A 20,409-nucleotide genomic window follows, 5' to 3' on the forward strand; every position below is an offset into this window, starting at 1 on the left:
GGTCATTTTTTTACTAGTCAAATTAAGATTTAATTGATAGTTATTTATTGCTCCTAAACTCTTCTGTACCTTTGACAGGTTACCTAATTAAGAGAATGTCCAAAATATTAAACAAAATAGTAATAATTTTATTAGGTAATTAGTTCTGTTTTCCACAGATGCAATCTAGAGTGAGTTGTTATTATGAAATAAGTTCATTTATGATTTTTAATCCAGATTTTATAGTATCATTTATGATAATTGTTGCATTTATAAATTTACTCATCACAATTTTTTCCCCCTCATTTCTCTTCCAATCATTATTAATATATTCGGTTTAATAAAGAAAAAGAAATAATGAAAAGCATTATTATTTGTAAAAGTATGTTGTATTATATACAGTGCGTAAAATAAAAAAAGTAAAAAACCTGAATAACTCTTGATTTAATGATCGGATCTAAACTTAGGTTCTAGATCTCAATCTAAATGGTTTAAGGGCCAATCTTAAAATATGCTAATTAGATGGTGCAGAAGATATTTTTTTAAGTCAGGCAAACGTGCTTCCTCTACCTATATTTATACATATCTATATGTATGTTGTTAAATTTGGATAATATTTGTCCCTCAAAATATGGATGATATTCGCAATAAGAAAATTAAGGTCCCAAAAATTTTTTTTAGGTTGAAAGTTTGGGCTCCATTATTTAATTTCAGTTTTCATGCATTTCGCAATGTCTCGAGAACTTTTGAAACGAATTGAAAAAATTTTATACCTAATAATAAAATTCATTTACCTAAAAAGATTTTCCCGACAAAAATAGTTTTTTTTTTTAATTATTTATTATTAATAGTCGGAAAAATTTTCAATTTAAAAATATACAAATTTTTATATAATTTTAAAGAACATAAATGTAAATGGTAAAATACAAAATTTGAACGAAATCTGTCGAATAGTTCTTGAGAAATTAAATGTTAAATATATAACTTTTTTAAAATTGAATAATTCAGTTGTATTTAACTGATTTAATACACATTAAATTTTGTATTTTGTCATTTAAAATGACATTTGTTAAATTTTCAATTTAAAGTTCTTTCGCCTATTCTCTTAAGTAAAATAATATAAAATGGTTAATACTTCTTAACTTTTAGGAAAATGAATTTTATTATTGTGCGCTAAAATTTTTTAGTTCGTTTTAAAAAATTCTCTTGGTATGGCTATATATTTCGAGAGTCAAGAATTCGAACCATTTAAAAAAAAAGTTATGCTTTTTTTAGAAAAAGATGTGTCTGTTTTTCTAAAGTATTTTGAGTCTTAGTATATAAAAGTTCAAACTTTCGATCATAAGTCATTCAAAGTGTTTTCTTTTTTGCACATGGTACATGTGCACAAACAGAAGTTTTTTTTTAATATTAATTGAAAAGTTTTCAATTGATCATATTTTAATTTTTTTTATTTGAATAAATATTTTCTTTTAAAAAAATTTTGATTTTATATTTAGAATAAACTCGTGCCTTAATAGCAGATGTATTTTTAATTGTTAGAGGGGGGCACCAAAATATTTTCAGTGCTTAGGGCCTCAAGAGGTCTTAATCCGGCCCTGAGGGATGCAAATCAATATTAAAAAGAAAAACGTTATGAAAACTTGACGAATGATGGGCGATGTTGTGTTTCTACCACTGCAAATATACAATTCCTATTCACTAGTATATAAGACTTGTTAACTCGATTTTATGAAGAGGTACATAGATGAAGGTTGACACTGTCTGTAACTTCTCACCCCCACAGGCAAGATTAAAAGAACCATTTACAAAGAAAATAGTGAGGAAGTAAAATAACGACTATTATAAGCACCTTCTGATAGTGTCACTTAAACCAATTGGTTTTGGAATATTTGAAGTTCACCTTCTCCTCTCTTCAAGAGTGATAAACAAAATTTTTAAAAAGCTATTGTTCTTCCTGTTTAAATATTAATCTTCAAAGTTTAAATGATAAAACTCAGTTATTGAACTGAAATAATGAAAAAAAAATTTCTTTCTTCACAAAAGATTTTTTTTTTAAATCTTTCTATAAATAGATGGAATCGACTTAATGAATATAAGGAAAAATCATTACTATGTGTGTTCTTCATCACAAATTTTTCTCGCTCGACTTCCTTTTTTTTATTATCTCTTATTTCATTTTGACTATCATTTCTATGATTACTGTCATTTCTATGATTACTATCATTTCTATGATTACTATCATTTTTATCTTAGGATCGTTTTAAAAAAAATTCTTATTTCTCCCTCTATGCAAGCTATAAGCCGATCTTCTAATTTTCATATCTCCCCGTAGTAAGCTCTAGAGCAGGGGTTTCCAACTGGCTGCCCGGGGGCCGCATCCGGACCGCGAAGCCTTTTTTTGTGGCCCACGAACTAAAATATATTAGTTGTCATTTTTTTGCGGACAATTTTCGTAAAAAATCTATATGGGTTTAAAATACTTTTCTCGTTAATAAAAACCTAATTTCTTCGTTTCTGTTAAATATATCATACCAACAATGCAAAAAAAATTATTTCTCAGGTTCGGCATCCAAGAAAATATTTATTCAAATACAAAAATAATCGTGTATGTTGCTTTTTTTTACTTCATTTTTTTGTATTTTGTGAATATAATTTAGCATGTGTGTATCAGAAATTTTCTCGAAGGAATTCTCCGATTCAACTTTTTGAAACCACTCCTTTTGGACGAAAATATTTACACACACATTTGTAAATTTTAAATTTAAAACGTAAATATATCTTTTCTCTGGAGGTTGCAGCAGACAAACCTCAATTTTGTCATTGAACATTTTGTGTGCTACTATGTAAGTTTTAATACCAACCTTTTTAAAGTTTTATATCTAAACAATTAGATATCTGTTGCACATTAATTGTTTAATACATGGGTGCACATTAAAGTTATTGCAGCCCGCATTTTTTAATATGCAATTAAATATCTTTAAAAATCTACTTCTTATTTTAATTTGTAATTCAATACTTTTGTTTTGTACAACTTGATAAAAATCTAACAGTAATATTTAAAGTTCCTTCAAGCATAAAAGAGTCCTACATAAAATTTTGATAAAGTTGTGGCCAGCCATTTGATTTGTGTGTTAATTGTGGCCTTCGGCCTCATATAAGTTGGAAACCCCTGCTCTAAAGGCTAGGCGCTCTCGCAGAGATGCCAACTTGCTCCGGATAACAAATGTATATTATAAAGAGGTAGTTTATCAATTGTGATTCTGGGTTTAATAAATTCAATTTAGTAGATTTCTATCTACCACTATTTCTAAATAATTCGTAGGCTTATATATTTCACCACTTTTTAGTACTTATGTCATGCTATACCTTTTAAAAAGCAAGCAAAAATAGTCGTCAAATATTTTCAAAATTTACTTTGTAGTTATTTACCGTTTTTTTAATTATTTCGGCGTGTCCGGAGCAGTTGGCATCTCTGCTCTCGAGGCGCAGTCAATAAAAGCGTCACTCACTCTGATGATGGAAGGCCGAGATTGCGAGTCTGACCGGGGTCAAAATTACGTGGCATTTCTGTCATCACTGTTAAAAGATAGAGCCCTGAAAAATGGTGCTTAGCTGGCTATGGTTGCACTGTTAAAAGTGGACACTCAACTATCACAATTTTTGACGAAACTGTTTCCTGGTATATACTCCGAGCAAAACTTTCGTCAAAGTAATGAAATAACTATCGTTACATCTTGAAGGAAACGAATTTTGTCTTACGAATTTCGTCAATAGTTCGTCATTCAATTTTTTTCTCCAAAAAACTAATATCGCAGCGTAGTGCCTAATTTATCTAACTTTTCTAATGATCACTTTAATGAGAGCACCATATAGGTGGCACAACACAACATGAACCGATAAATAAATTACATCTATATCCGGTGACAGATTCGAACCCCGGATCTTTCTTATACGAGATCAACTCCTTGACCACCCTACAAAAGGTCGACTAAATTCGTCCCTTCATTTCGATTGTCTAGTCTTTATTCTAGTTTTGTTATTCTCTTTAACAATCTCCCGCAATGCACTACGATCACTAATCACGTGATTTCGTGGAGAAATGGTTCTCAAAACTAACGAAATACTCTTCAAGGATTGCTGAATCATCAAAAGTGAGATTTCTGCGAGTGTGGGTGGTGTGTTAGTAGTAAGCCCTCCCAAAGATTCTCTATCAAAATGGAATTTCCTTTATGACATCGTTCTCGTTTTTTCTTTTCCAGATTATTCAGTTGTTTACCTATAAATAAGAGAGTGAGTTTAGGTTATGATAGGAAGATTACAACATTTTTAATGAAATAACGTGTCATACGGAGTTATTTTACCTATGAAGAGACATTGATTATATAGATTCGATTTAATTTGAAAATGTTACGTGAAATTCTATTTCAGAACCTTCTGAACACCTCTCCCACTCATTTTTATTTATAATCTGTGTTCTTGCTTTTAAGAAAATAAAAGAATAAAGCAAGCCCTAATTTACTGATCAAGAATTTCAAAACATCTTGTTTCTTTTGGTTGTGATGCAATCAATATGGTACGCAATATACAAATCAAATTAATAATAAATAAATACAAATGTGAAATTTCAAAATGGCAGTTATTACTTGGCATCATTTAAAGCTTCTTCAATAACAGATTCCGTTTCAAGACCGTCTTCATAAAATTCTTCAGATATTGGTACGGCTAGAAGAAGGCCACTATCTAACTCTAATTTATCTCTGGAATCTGAAAAAGAGATTGAGAACATTAGAACCAACCTATTCTAACACATTTCACCACCCCTGTGTTTGATCGGGCAATTATATAAGTTTTTATGTTTACATGTTCACCTTCTTCAAATCAATATTTAGGCGAGGAATAAAGTCGAAATTTATCAAATCACTAAAGAGGTCGAAGAGATGAAAAACTTCTAAACCAGTTAGATTGCGACACGAAACATGTAGGTGTTTCTAATATTCACCTTTCAACTCTGTTCTTTTTTCTTTTTTTCTGGTACATAAACAGGTTTCTATGCTTTTCGTCTCCCCTTCATCAATAATGTATCGTTAAATTTTAAAAGCGTTTACGTTTTTGTTTTCTCCTTAAATATACCCTCAATTTGTTTATCTTTCTTTAACTTTATTGCTTGATAAGTAGTAAGAACGGCCATGCATAACAGAGCGATATTTAAAATAAAATACTACGTAATTATAATCATGTAACGCAATTATCAATATCTATTTTCGATGTATTTAAGGTAATAATATCGCGTATAGTTGATTGCACAGACTGCATTATGGCACTCTCGAGTACTAAGTAATCAACAATGGACGAAACTAAATCAGTCGGATATTCTAATTAAATCTGTCATCGCCATTTTCTATTTCAACGCCTACATCTGCTAACATTCAATTCCGTTTAACAGCCGGGATATTATAATACTTTTGAAGGAAGAAAAGTGATGATTTAATCCACTCTACGAACATAAATATCTATAATAGTAAGGTAAATAGTTTGTCTGTATGGGTGTTTCTCTCTTATAGACTAGAAAAAAACCACTCGCCACATGGCGAATCAACAAAACAATGGTGACTTAAATAAGCAACCGGTCTCCTTTTCCCATTTATTTTATTTATTTATTTATTTTTTTTTGAAAATTTTATGATAAAAGTACATTAAGACTCTGGAAGACGACATTTTCATTAAAATGTCTTCATTCAATTCGATCTTTCAATTTCCACCAATTCGTGATGGCATGTGGGAAAACTGTTCTTTAACAATCCACATATTTCAAAGTTGTAACGTAGACATGAAATGTATTTTGTCACCCCAAATATATTTCTAAATAAACTTCTTTAAAATCAGTATGCTTAACTAAATTTTGTCATATATTTATCTTATTTTTATTGCTGGATTAACTTTTTATAGCCATAAATTATTTCCAATATGAATTTTTTGTAAAAATATAATTTAATCCAAGAAAATATTAAATAAAAAAAGTTTATGGTTTTCTTTCTTTTTTTTTAATTGAATTTATAAAGTTCGCTGTAATAGTTGGGTTATTTGTTTCATTTTAGTTCTTCAAACGTTTAGAAACTAAGGATGTCGTCTGTTAATGAAGATAAAAGTCCATTTCGTTAAGTAAATCCGTGTTTTACCGTGCTCCGTGTTGTTATTTCGATGGAGAATACCATAGGTATTTATATGGATGAGACGCATTATTGATCCTTTTTAACTAATAGAAAAATAATTACGAAAAAGCGTTAATAATGTAGATTTTGTCTGTTTAGAATAAAATTTATGATATTGCAGAATGAAACAAGAGTAAAAATATGACACAAATAGTTTTTGCGAATATTAGAACTAGAATAAAAGATACGGAATTGATTATAAAAATGTATGTTCCTACATAACTGTGAAAAGATTTTCAAAACACTGACATAAATTGACGCAATCCCATCTTTCGCAATCACAATTGTATCTTACATCTTATTTTTCATTAGCTATAATAATACAATATTAGAAAGTACTACTCTTTGCGGATATAATTGCGTGGGTTGATAAAGAGATACATTATTTTTCATGTTAATTTTTCTAAATTATTAATAAGTTTTTAATTTTTTTAAACAATTTTGATAATTTTTAATAGTTTCTATTCCTCGTTTATTTTAAAACCTTTTAAATAATTTTTTATTTTTTTTGTTTTGTGTGTTCTTTTCTTATTTTCTACGCGTTCTAGTCTTAAATTATGGATTGTGTGTACTTGTAGCTTTCGCGTCTTTAATAAAACTATAACTCATCAGACCTTTTTAAAAAAAATCTCTTGCTTTAAAATTGATCTGCGACACCAACTACGATTCATAATTATTAATTTGATAAAGGAAAAATAATTTAAATATATGACAGAAAATAAATAATGATAGTTACAATAGTCCATAAAGAGGACCGGGATAACCCTAGTTGGCAGGGCACAGGGCCCATGACCAAGAGTTCGTGGGTTCGATCCCAAGCCGGCCGAAGACTCCCCGTGTAGTAAACGGTGACGTGATGCACTTTAAATCTGTCGAATCGCAAAGTCCTCCATGTTCCCAGAACAAATCAAAACCTCAGGGGGTACTGATCCAGGAGTTTCTTTGTCTTCTAGATTGGTTCAAAATTACGAGGCCACGGAGTTGAACATTGGTAGTCGTAAACGCAAAAAATTGGGTCGGCTGTTGAACGACGGAAATAAAATAAAAAAATAGTCCATAAAGAGACGTGATGTTTCAGGGGATAGAACGTTCGCCTTCCAATGAGGTGAACCGGGCTCGTATCCCAGCGATGGTTGGTCGATTTGAATTCCGCATCCGGCTTGCACCGACCACAGTGCTGACGTAAAATATCCTCAGTGGCAGGCGGATCATGGGTTAGAGTCCCCTTACCGTCAGGCTAATCGTGGGAGGTTCTTGTGGTCTTCCTCTCCATGTAACGCAAATGCGGATTAGTTCCATCAAAAAGTCCTCCACGAAGGTGAAATTTCTCCCAATACTTGATCCAGGAGTTCCCATGTCTTCTGGATTGGGTTCAAAATGAAAAGGCTACGGAGTTGAACATTAGTAGTTGTAAACCCAAAAAAAATTAGATCGGCTGTTCAACGACGGATATAAAATAAAATAAAAAATAGTCCATAAACGTTGTTAACTTTCTGTCTTTTTTTAGCAATGTTTGTGCTTTATTTTAAATGATTTTATTTATTTTTTAAATCATTTTAATACACAAGTTATAACAAATTTACTAGCCAAACAGCAAAATGTACCTTTACGCCACGTCCTTAACATCCAAATCGGCCAAATTTTTGGCTGACTGAATAAATGACTAATGAACACGGGAAAAGATCGCGTCAAGAAAAGCAGAACATTTCAATGTTGATCGATGCAAACACAGTGCCTTTCCATCTATTATAATCCTGAAACACTCATTAAAATCTTTAAATAATTTCGTACATTAGCAGGCAATCCTATTTAACAAAGACAATTACTTATTAGGGTTTAATTCTACTCAAAAGTAGAATATTGCTCAGTAGAGTTGCGAAACGTAAACTTAGCTCTGATTTTAAAGTCGCGTGATTTTAGTTGTACAGTCAATCGCTGTTGTGCTTATTAAGAATATGTACAGTAAAATTCCGTTATAACGACGATCCACAATGGCAATTGGAACTGTCGTTATGGTGAGGTCGTCGCTATAAGCAACAATGCTCATTTAATTTTAAAATGGCAATAAAAAAAGACTGCAGTGTAACAGTGTGCATTAGTTTTTGATGTCACTGATAACACTGAATGCTGATTTCAAGCTGTCAAGAAAGGAAATAAAGGGCCCATCATAGATAAGAAGCCAACAAAAGACACATCTCTTATTTGAAGTTTGCTGTAGAAATGCTGAAAATAGCAAAATATTCATCTTTTGTTCGAAGGAATATAACGGTAATTGCCCACATATATTTGCTTTAGCAACTTAAAAGTTGGAGATTGAAAGAATGAAATATGGTGAAACAATATTTTCTTTTCTTTTTGTACAATTTTGCTCATTTAAACAGCAGAAAAATGTTTTTAAAAAAATTCTTTTGACGCAAAAGCGTAAGAAATTTTTGACTCAATATGAACATACAATTTTTGTATCTTTTATAAGTAAAACCTCAACGGTAAATTGGAAAAATGTCATTATAGCGGATTTTACGCCGTACCCGTTATATCGAACTTTTACTATATTTTCTATTCTATTATTATGACATCCAATGAATCCATTGTTGATGAAATGAATAGTGATAATCAGAGAATGACGATTTTTAAAATCTTGAGAAGCTCTTAAACTTTCATGAGTAAAGAATCACCTTATCTCAGTATTTATAAAATTATTAGCGTTGTAAAATTTTGGACACATCCTTCTTAGCTCGACTTTGCATTCACTATAAATGCTTTCATGTTAACTGATTAATCAGATACGAATATTGCGGCGCCCTTCTCTGATCTTGTTTTATTAAGGCGCTGCTATCGCTACAGTGTTTTTGACGTTAAAAACCATGTCATCTTTTTATTTGGTATAACCTTACAGAACGTATAAAAAATTTTGCATGCGATTAACATATCCCAGTAATATGCAACCAAAAACACTAACATAGTTTAATTTCTATCTCAAAAGTTATTTTTTCAAATAACTTCAAAAATCTTCAAATGTTTTTTTTTTATTTTTTAAATAAACTTTTTCGCATTTCCCCATAGAGTTAATAGTAGCTTTAAAAAATTCATCACGTGATGTATGTTAACTTCAAATTTTATAGCGATGAGCAGTTTTTTTTTTTTTTTCTTTTTTTTAATTTCCTTTATAAAGATAGAAAAAAGTTATACTTATTATCAAGAGATTTTCTTTTTCATGCATATATTCATGTGAATTTATACGGAATACTACGTACATAAAATTCTTGAGATTTTAGCATAAACAGTATTAATATTGATTTTGTAATTGTCTTTTTTATTATAATACCGTAAATGTTTTTTGTTAAAATTTTGAAGAAAAAACATAAGTGTGTCATTGTTTGCGAAGAACTATCATTATACAAAATACTTTCTGTCTTTTAAAAGAAGTTGAGTTATAATAGGGTTGCAACATTATCAATTCACCAAAAATCTTGGCAAAGATGGGACGTCAATGTCCCTTCAATATATTTCTTTCTGAAGCTCAAATTACAAGCAAAATAATACCATGCCTTTTTCTAATTATAAAAAAATTCTAACAGTTACTAAAAAAAACCTGTTAAATTTTCATAATTATATTTGCATTAAAATAAAATTTTAAAAAAAGAGTTCAAAATTTCTTTCATTCGTATTCAAAAGTTTATCAATAGTTGTTGTTGTTGCAGAGGGGGTGCGATTGTTCTTGTTTTTCCAGTGGCGCCATCTATGGCCAAGAATTCGAGTTATGCCACACCATACGTCTCACACATTTATAGGGGCAGACCCATTCATACATCCATTCATTCATCCACAGATCGTAATTTTAACCAATCCAGTACCCCCAGAGGTGTCGATTTTATCAATAGTTGATTTCGTAAATTAATGAAATTTAATAGATGAATAACTGTTTCTGTTATATCTAAACCACTCGAAATCTGAAAAATTATTGTTTCTAAATTAGCCGTGTTTAGAGAATCTTAAGCTAATTAACGCAACAAAAAAAATACACCAATGTTCCATGCTGTATTTCATAATCAAAAATTATTAAAATGCTAAATATTCACATATTTTGGCCTAAATTATTACAAAATAATGACAAAAGTATGAAAATTGTGTTTAATAAAAAAAAATCTGGGTCAAAGTGTTAAGTTAAAAAAATCTAGAATAAACGTAACAAAATTAATTACTAAATTAGGTTTTAATTTCCCCTCCCACGAAGAAACAGAGAAGCTAACTATCTTGATCAGCATCCAAAATCGTCAACTTCACAGGGGAGGGGCTATTGTCCTTAAATAAAGGAAGTTTCAGATACCCGAGTTGTATGCACCATCAGCCAAATAAATCAATCAAACGCTATGTGAAGCATGAATATTAAACAACGGACAGCCTCGAATTTTATAAAGAATATTCTAGGAAAGCATCCCCAAACAACAAAAGAGGCTTCAACGGATGCTTAATTAATTTTTCTACTAAAGGGTAAACGATATTAAGGTTAAACAAATCACTCTTTCTATGAAATTACATTATCTTCTCGCATTATTTTGGGCCTTTTAATGAAGCGATAGAGATGATTATATCGTATTTAAGCTTTCGTAATTGTCTACCGATTCTATGTAATTCTCGCTTTATTTAACTAATAATTATTTCGTATTAATTACTATTTCCACCATANGTTTAAGAAAAAATAAAAAAAACAAATTGGAACTCACAAATTAATATTTAACGGATGAAAAAAAGAAACAAAACGCATTCGAAATTTGATAAATCCGGTGTAGGACGGTCAGAGTAATAAACAACTGATGAGGCTTGATTGACAGAGGAAACACATAGGAGTGGAAAGAAGACTAATTTAACATGTTTTAAAGTTAATTACATTTGAGGTAATCAATTGTAATTCAATATGATTTTTTAACGTTTTTTTTATTTTACAACTGTTAAAAATTAATTTACAACACTCAAATAAGTATACTGTTTTGTTTACACCTTTGATAAGGATTCTAAAAATACATGTTAAGGACTGCTTTTACATAATACTAAATATATTATTTACTATTTACACACAAACTAAATCAAAATAAGATTTAAAACTAAACACGATTTAAATTAAACTAATACATCTACACTGTAAGAATTTCGAAGTATATAATAATATCAAATTTAATGTAACCTTAAAATAGTGCTACTTCTAAGATAATATCATTCGAGTTGAACTATTTAGTTTAACATCTTTTTAAACCAAACTTCCCAAAAATAATAATTAAATTTCCTTTAGGACTCATCAAAAAATATCAAAATTAATAATGAAGTTTACTTTATTTCCCTCAAAATACCCCAAAAAATAAGCTTTCCTTCATGATTCGTCGCAACATTCCAAAAACAAAGATCCATCACAGTGTGTAAAAAAATAATTATGTTGTTTCTTTTAAGATTCATTGCAAAAATTTCAAAGATAATTATAAACTTTAATTTTTCCTTCATAGCTTCTAAAAATGCCCAAAAAAGTAATAAAGGGTCATATAAAAATATTTTTTAATAAAAACAGTTATAAACTTTCCCTTATTCCTATCGAAACAACCAAAAAATAAAAAATAAGATTTTATTCAAGACTCGCCACAAATTTCCAAAAATAATAAAATTTTCACCGTGACTTACAGCAAAATTTTAAAATTTATAATTTATTACAAATCTTAAAAAAAAAAAAAAAATTCTTCTCATTAAACAACATTTACTAATTAAAAAACATTGAAAAGATAAATCACAAAAAAAAATTTTAAATTCCCCTATTATATTTTACACAGTTACTCCAAAACAATCTTATTTGTTTATTTTAAAACTGAAGCAAAAATTTAAAAATAAAAATTACAAGCAGATAGAAATAACTGACACACTATAAAAACATTCACTTTAAATATTTTACATTGAAAAAAAAATATTTTAAATTGCAAAAAGGATAATAATATTCTTTTTCAAGCGGGAAAAAAAATGGAGTAAGTAACGAGTTTGTAAACAACAAATCAAGTTTGAGGGTAAGACTGGTCCCCAAAGTTTTCTCCCCCTACGTCTACGACCTTGGTACTTCGACCCTGCTACAGATGAACTCTGCCAATTAAACAGACTGCAGCTGTTTTTGTTCCATTTTATGTGATCTGTTTGGAGTCTCTGTTTAATATTCCTTATTTCGAAGAAATCATCCAATTCCTCTGCATTTTTTCGAAGGTACGTAAAATTAACTGGACATATTTCCATAACGGTGCCTGCTCACGCTATCTAAAAAAGAAATGGAGGGATATATGTGACGGCTTGACCAACACCACCGAGATAGGGGGCCAACACCCCCTATCTCGGTGGTGTTGGCTTGACCCGTTGATATTTTTCCCTTGGTCTATTTAATTTATTTTTTTTTTTCTTTCCGTTTCTTGTGTGCAGTGCCCGGTTGGATATCTCATAAACTTAGCCAGTATTTTGGAGCAGGCATCGATACGGAAACCTTTCCATTGAAATCCTTAAACTAAGTATTAAATGTTTTTTCTTGTTTTTAACATTCTATTCATTAATTTTTTGCTTCCTAACAGATAAAGAGGAAACAAAAATTGTATAATTTTTTTTCGTGATATTGTAACTTTTTTTTTTATGATTGCCTTAAAAATTTAAAACATAGAATGCCACCGTGATTTTTTTTTCTTTTTTTTACTTTTTTTTTAAAATTATTCCATCTACAACTTTTTCTGATTAATTTTACTCGCTTTTTTTTTTTTTTTTAAATCATATACTGATAAATACGACTAAAACATATAGCCCTATAATTCAACAATTTCGATTTTCGGACTATATCGGATAATCGTGTTCCCGATAATCCGATATATAATACCATGGGATAATAAGGATTATACTAAACTTAAAAAATTCATGCTCGTGATCAACAATAACCAAATTTTGACCAAATCAAATTATTGTACAATATAATAACATCAAAATGATAATCATAAATTTTTTTTAAAAAAAGGTTTTCGAGGGTTTATTAATTAAATTTAATTAATTATTTATTAATTAAATAAATTAAAATTTGAGCTAAAGATGTTTTTTGGGGAAAAAATACAAATAATGAAAAGTAATATATATATATATATATATATATATATATATATATAATACAAATTATCAAGCTCGTAACCAGATCCCGTAATAACACGTTACAAACTCTTTTTTTTTTCTTTCCCCCTCCTGCAATTTGTGTTAATAGAGTAGATTAAATAGATGCACATCAGCCAGATAATATGTGTATCATGACAATACATATTGTTTATTAAAATAAATTTATTGTAAAATTAAAAATAAACTTATTGTAAAATTAAAAATAAACTTATTGTAAAATTGATTGTAAAAATTATTGCTAAAATTAGGAGATTTAACTTTGATTTTACCTTATGACATTACCACTTATTAATGATAGATAGTGTTGGATTTTGTTGAGAGCAAATCAGACTGAAAGTCACGTAGAATAAACTGAAAACTTAACTTTTATTTACATAAAAAAGAATATAAAAACAATAAGATGTTGCCAGCACAGGAAACTCAAACTATCTAACTAATCTCGAACTCAAACCTCAACAGATAGTATAACCACCTGCACTCTGTGAGCAATGAACGCGTTAAAACCTAGCCCAAATTTCAATTAAAAATCTCTGTGAGTAGAATAAAAGCCCATAAAACAGATTTAAATAATTTCTTTCTGGCAGCGATACTTTTTGTCTGACTGATTACTAACGAAACAGCAAGCGAGACAGTAAAAATTATTTTATTAAAGTAATGAAAAGTTTTATTTGCGATGAAATATATTTATTTAAAAAGATAGTCGGAATCATGAAATGTTGCTTCAGGTGTAGTTTAAGAAAATTAACCCTTACCTATTTCTTTTTTGCAAAGACGATAAAACATATTCAACTTCTCTCCAATTCGTTGCTCATTTAATCCTCCCCCAAACTATAAAATGACTCTTAAATTGAATTTGCATTTTATGAAATAGTTATAATACATTTGTATTGCGATTTGAAATTTTCTATGGGAAAAAGTTTTATTTGAATTAATTAATAATTAAGATTTAATTATAGCAATTAAGATATTACTTACTATAATTATAATAATTATTAATCCAAATGCAAAGATTAAAATGAAGATAAAACAAAGGAAAATTACAGACATGAAAAAAAAGGGGGAAGAGAAGTAATAAAGAAAAAAAATAACGAACAACTGGAAAAAGATAAAAAAATTTTTAAAAATCTGGAAACTAAAAGATATTATCTTTTCATCAGCCACACGATTATATCCGCAAAAACTGTGAAACTGTGTGGGCTGATAAAAAGTTAATATCTTTTATTTTCCGGATTTTTAAAAAAATTTTATCCTTTTTTTTTTTACAGTTGGTTTTTTTTTTCCCATTATTATTTTTCTTCCCCCCCCCTTTTTTTCATATGTCTGTAATTTTCCTTTGTTTTATCTTCATTTTGAACTTATCTAATGAGTTCTGTTTACTTGCAGCTTATGCGCAATAAATGAAACTTATTGTTTCTCTTAATTTTCATCGTGTTTTTTTTTGCATTTATTTATTTTGTTATATATATATATATATATATTCTTTCTTTTTCGGATATAATCGTGTGAGTTGATGAAAAGATTATATCTTTTATTTTCCGGATTTTTTAAAATTTTATGTTCCTTTTTTTTCCAGTATTTTTTTTTTTGTTATTTTTTTCCCCATTTTTTCATTGTTCTGTAATTTTTCCCTTGTTTTCTCTACATTTTGAACTTATATATACATATATATTGCAATTGATATTGTATAAATATTGTGATGCCACATATTTCCTAGCTTTTAAAATTTCTTTAATTTCTTAAACTTTTTTTTAAAATCTTTCTTAATATTGAATTTTAATTAAATTAAACTAATTATTTAATTTTTATTACGTTTTATATGAAACTAATAAAAATATTTTATTATTTTATTAGCAATCAATGCAACGGCTAACTTTCCATTTCAATACAAATGTAAAAACCATTGATTCACTGTCGCGAGCTTTAATCAGAAAATTTTCTTCTGATGAGTTTATATTTATTCACTTTTTCTTTAAAAAGTGAAATTCTGTTATGTTAAAATTAATTTCAAAAATTTATTAAATCTTCTGATTAAAGCTCAAACATATATTTAAAGAAAATATTTATAAAAGTCATACAGTTTATTTTGAATGGGAACAAAAAAAAAAATAATAATAATAAAAGACTAATAACTGATACTTAATGTGATGTCTTTCTATTTTACATCGGAGTTGATTTAAAAAAGTAAGTAATAATGAACGCAAATATTCTGATGTTTTCGAAAATATAAAAAAAAATATTGAATATTTTTGAGTCTATCTAAATTCTGATAAAAATTATCTGATAAATATCGGATGATAAATATGCAACAAAATTTTTCTCTGACGGTTTTGAACCCATGCCCTGAATAAATTTTGGTTTCGGGCTTTTTTCAGAACTGTGCCGTTTTTAATGTTTATAGTCAAAAAGTCACAATTTAAATTTTAAAAAAATTCACTTCTTTAAAAAAAACACCACTTTTAAAAAAAAAAAATCTAAAATGCTAACGAAACGTTCATAAATTTTTAAAATATTTTCTCAATCTGCAATAAGAAATTCTATATTATTATTACTGTTTCGATAACTAATATTATGTTTTGAAAATAGGTAAGAACATCGAATCCTAATTCCATTATTCATATAAATACAGCGTGCTCTTAAAGTTGTAGTGTACTTTTGATCGTGCACTTTATAGATTCACTCTACAGAATGAGCATAGAATCTGAAAAATTATTATTGTTCATTACTGCAATTAATAATAAATCTCAAACTAATTTTGATATACGAAACGTTTAAGAATGCATTTCAAATATTGATTTATCATTCGAGAAAGAGCAAAAATATGCAATAAAAAAATAAATTATAATAACACATAACATAATTTTAGAACATAACTTTAGAACCCATTGGATAACATAATTGAATAACATAAATTTAGTACCCATTTGTAATAGCATAATTGAATAATATAAATTTAGTACCCATAATTGAATAACATAAAATTAGCACCCAATCAGAGACTGAACCCAGGCACCGTACGCGATTTTCCAATCCAGCGATGTTTAACGACCCTCGACCCTTCTAAGCATTTTTTTTTTTTAATTAAGGACGTGATTATTAACATTGTTTTTGTTCAGGTAACAAGTGTAAAATAAAAACTTGCAATTACAAGAAATAAAAACTTGCATTATAAATGGTACCAACTACACTCAAGATTAAAATCTCTCTCTCTCTCTCTCAAAAAAAAAAAAAAAAAAAAAAAAAAAAAAAAAAAAAAAAAAAAAAAANAACAAAAAAAAAAAAAAAAAAAAAAAGAGTCTTTAAAGGCTACTGGATTGTAAATTAGGGTCGGGTCAAAACTTCGTGGTCAAATCTTAGTTGTATTAAACTTCGCCGATGTATTAAACTTCAGCGATCCATAACTTTGAGGGTGCAAAACTTTGCTGATCTAAAACTTCACCTATTTAGAACTTAACAAACAAAACTGAAACTAGAAAGTTTTTTTTTTTTTTTTGCAGAGGGTAAGATTATTTTTCAGCGATTTTCTAGCATGGATTAAACACTCTAATGAACATATTCATTTTTAATAATAAATTATTTTGCATCATGCAATTCATAGGTTTCCAACTTTTTTTCGCTAAAAGTTGCAAGTTAAAAAAACTTGCCCACTATGCAAGTTAAAAAAAATGTCAACTCCTCCTGAATAAAAATTCTTTAACAATTGTTAAATTAAAATAATAAAAAGAACTATAAAATATAATTAATTTAATATTTTTTACTCTCTTTTAAATTAATTGTAAATTCAAACCTTTAAGTCATTCACTTCCTTTCTAAATTACCATTAAGAGTTTTCATTCTATTTCAGTCGTAATAAAAATATCTATTAAAATTTTTGAATTTGTTCATGCTAAGTTTGGCATAAGCGAAATTTTGCCCACGAGAAGTTTTTGTCCGGTAAAGTTTCAGCCGAGAAGATTTGACCCATTACCATATAATGCCCTCTCTACTGACGGATAGTTTCAAGCATGGTATAGTAAGGGATAAACCATTAAGTCCATTTTATGGAAAAAAATATTAAAAATTTTAATTTCATTTTGCATTTAACAAACTTTTTATCAAAAGAAACATTAACGCTCAAATATTAATTTATTTCGTACTTACTAAATGATATAAACTTAAATGTCATGAGAATTTTCTTTAATTGAAAAAAAAAAAAATCAAACCAACACAAATTCTCTCTTTCTTTTTATTAAAATGTTCTCTATTTCCCTTTGTCCATTTTCCATTACAAATTTGGGACTGGATTAATCTATAAAAAAACCAAAACATATTTTTTCGAGTACAATTTTCGAAAAAGGAGCAGTGAATAATTCTATGAGATGATCTTTATTTCATACAAAGCTCTAACCTAATAGTTCAACAGTGTAATAATAATGAAGCATATCCGCTACAGGTCATTGTTGGCTTGAGGAACGCTGTAAACTTTTCAGGGTAAATTCTGTTTCACCGCCATTATAAATTTAAAGATTAAGCAAAAGTGATTTCCGGTAATTTCAGAGTCAACCATAAAATTTCAAATGCTCATTTTTTTTTTTAAATTCAAATTTTAAACGCTCGAACAGGGGGCTTAAGCCCCCTGTTCGAGACTCTCACCGACCCCTATGATTGCTTCACAATAATTGTTGTTTCTTGGGATGAAACAGTCGAAATTATTCAACTAAGTAATTATTTTATTAAAAAACATTTAAAATAAAAAGTATGTTGTTATTACAAATTTGGTGAGTTTACAACTGTAAATTACTAGTTTTTACCAAACATGTATTTTAAATGCAATTTTTACATTCGTGACTTTGTGCATGAAGCTCAAAGTTAAGTTCTATATCAGGGGTTTCCAACTGGCAGACCGGGAGCCGCATTCGGCCCGCGAAGCCTTTTTTTGTGGCCCGCGAACTAAAATATATTAGTTGTCATTTTTTTTTTGCGGACAATTTTCGAAAAAAATCTTTATGGGCTTAAAATACTTTCCTGGTTAATAAAAACATAATTTCTTCGTTTCTATGAAATTTAACAAACCAACGGTGCAAAAAAATTTATTTCTCAGTTTTTGCATCCAAGAAAATATTTATTCAAATACAAAAATAATCGTGTATGTTGCTCTTTTAATTTTTTTTCTATTTTGTGAATATAATTTAGCGTGTGCGTATCAGAAATTTTCTCGAAGAAATTCTCCGATTTAACTTTTTGAAACCACTCATTTTGAACGAAAATATTTACACTCACATTTGTAAATTTTAAATTCGGAATGTAAATACCTATTCTCTGGTGGTTGCGACAGACAAACCTCATGTTTCTCATTGAATATTTTGTGCGCTACTATGTAAGGTTTAGTACCAACCTTTTTAAAGTTTTATATCTTAACAATTAGATATCTGTTGCACATTAATTGTTTAATACATAGATGCACATTAAAGTTATTGTAGCCTGCATTTTTATTATTTATTTAAGATTTATAAAAAATATTATTAATAACAATTAATATTTTAAAAAATCTACTTCTTATTTTAATTTGTAATTCAATATCTTTGTTTTGTACAAATTGCTAAAAATCTGACAGTAATATTTAATGTTCCTTCAAACATAAGAGTTCTACATAAAATTTTGATAAAGTTGTGCCCGCCATTTGATATGTGTTTTTAATTGTGGCCCCCGGCCTGATGTAAGTTGGAAACCCCTGTTCTAAATCATTCAACGAATCTCTTTAACCGTAATTCATAATAATATGTTAATGTAATTTGCACCAAAAAATAATGATTGCAATAACGGTTATAAATTAACGGTTAATAACAGTTAAACGGGACACCGATTTAAATAATTTTATCTTAAAACGTAATTACATTATTCTAATTATAATAGCAAAAACAATCTTCCTAAACTCTTAATTTAGAAATCAAAAACGTTATAATAACAGTACAGGTAATTTTAATCTTTAAATGAGGGAAACAAAAATATTGATAGGAAAACAATAACTTTATGACTTATATCAATTTTATGCTGATGACAACCAAACCAATATGAAAATTAATGTGGAAAAACTGGATCCTACCATGTGATTTTCCGGCCAAAAAAATTTATTAAAAACAATAGAAAACTGTCACACCATCATAAAATTTTGATGTATTTTCACTCTCAATTCCTACTATTAGTTCACCCTATACATCTCGTTCAAATTTTCAATCATTCATAAAATACTTTTTATTCAAGAGTTCAAATACATTTTTTTGAACTTGTAGTGGATGACACTTGATGCAGTTTTTTCAAATATTAATTCATTCATTAAATAGGGATGAGCGATAAACGAAATGGAATTTTCTGACTGGTTAGTCCAGGGATGGGCAAACTTTTTCTGTCGCGGGCCAAAAATATAGAAAAAAAAGTTTGGTGGGCCTAGTAAAAACTTCTAAAATAAAAATTCTAACTTTTAAAATAAAATAAAGTCAATTCATCATTGAACTCATGGCACTCTACATCAACTTTGCGTTTTTTAGTTGCCATTTTGGGGTTAAAAATTTTTACAAATAACTCAAAAAGCAGAAGCCATTTTATACATTTAATAATTTCACCATTATTTACAATGACGTTATATGTGTGCAATCTTTCCATGAGCAGTAAATAATGTTAGAACTCGCGCCGGCAGAAAAATCTGCGCGTTGAAACTTAAAAATGCGTAGTTCGCCTCATGTGAAGTACAATTCACCTATATTAGATTCCATATCCCATCAAACACTAGTTGGAGCTTATCTACGGCTATTCTATAAAGAACTTCTGCTTTCAACATTTTACCGATTGAAACTGTCTGTGCTAACTATTTCCATCAATTTATGTTTTGTAGAACAAAAATAGAGAAAGTAAAAGGTCATCAGTACTTTGTCAAAAAAGAAAGAACAAAAATAGTTTTAAACAAAGTAAACAATAAAAATGCATGTATAATGTATATTCGACACGGATCGGCAAGTTAAAATTCTGTCCGCGGGCCGGATAGAACCTTCCGGCGGGCCACAGTTGGCCCGCGGGCCGT

At 28.7% G+C, this 20,409-nt stretch overlaps 2 protein-coding genes across 7 annotated transcripts in view; one reads left to right on the forward strand and one right to left on the reverse strand.

Moving 5' to 3' along the window:
• The window catches only part of LOC107440814 (uncharacterized), a 651,143-nt gene that overhangs the window by 588,046 nt on the left and 42,688 nt on the right, over window positions 1-20,409 (reverse strand). For all 5 annotated transcript variants that reach the window (XM_071180814.1, XM_016053861.4, XM_016053866.4 and 2 more), the window contains exon 9: window positions 4,626-4,746. In XM_071180814.1, coding sequence (XP_071036915.1) covers window positions 4,626-4,746 — 121 coding nt within the window. The remainder of the gene's footprint in view (window positions 1-4,625; window positions 4,747-20,409) is intronic.
• The window catches only part of LOC107440815 (uncharacterized), a 15,734-nt gene continuing 7,589 nt past the window's right edge, over window positions 12,265-20,409 (forward strand). The window contains exon 1 of one of the 2 annotated variants that reach the window (XM_016053868.3): window positions 12,265-12,422. The gene's annotated coding sequence lies outside the window, so the exon portion shown is untranslated. Of the gene's footprint in view, window positions 12,423-12,571; window positions 12,719-20,409 lie in introns of those variants that run through there. The other variant, XM_071180799.1, reaches the window with a different exon arrangement.

Source organism: Parasteatoda tepidariorum, chromosome 5 (genome assembly GCF_043381705.1).
Source record: "Parasteatoda tepidariorum isolate YZ-2023 chromosome 5, CAS_Ptep_4.0, whole genome shotgun sequence".
Classification (NCBI taxonomy): domain Eukaryota; kingdom Metazoa; phylum Arthropoda; class Arachnida; order Araneae; family Theridiidae; genus Parasteatoda; species Parasteatoda tepidariorum.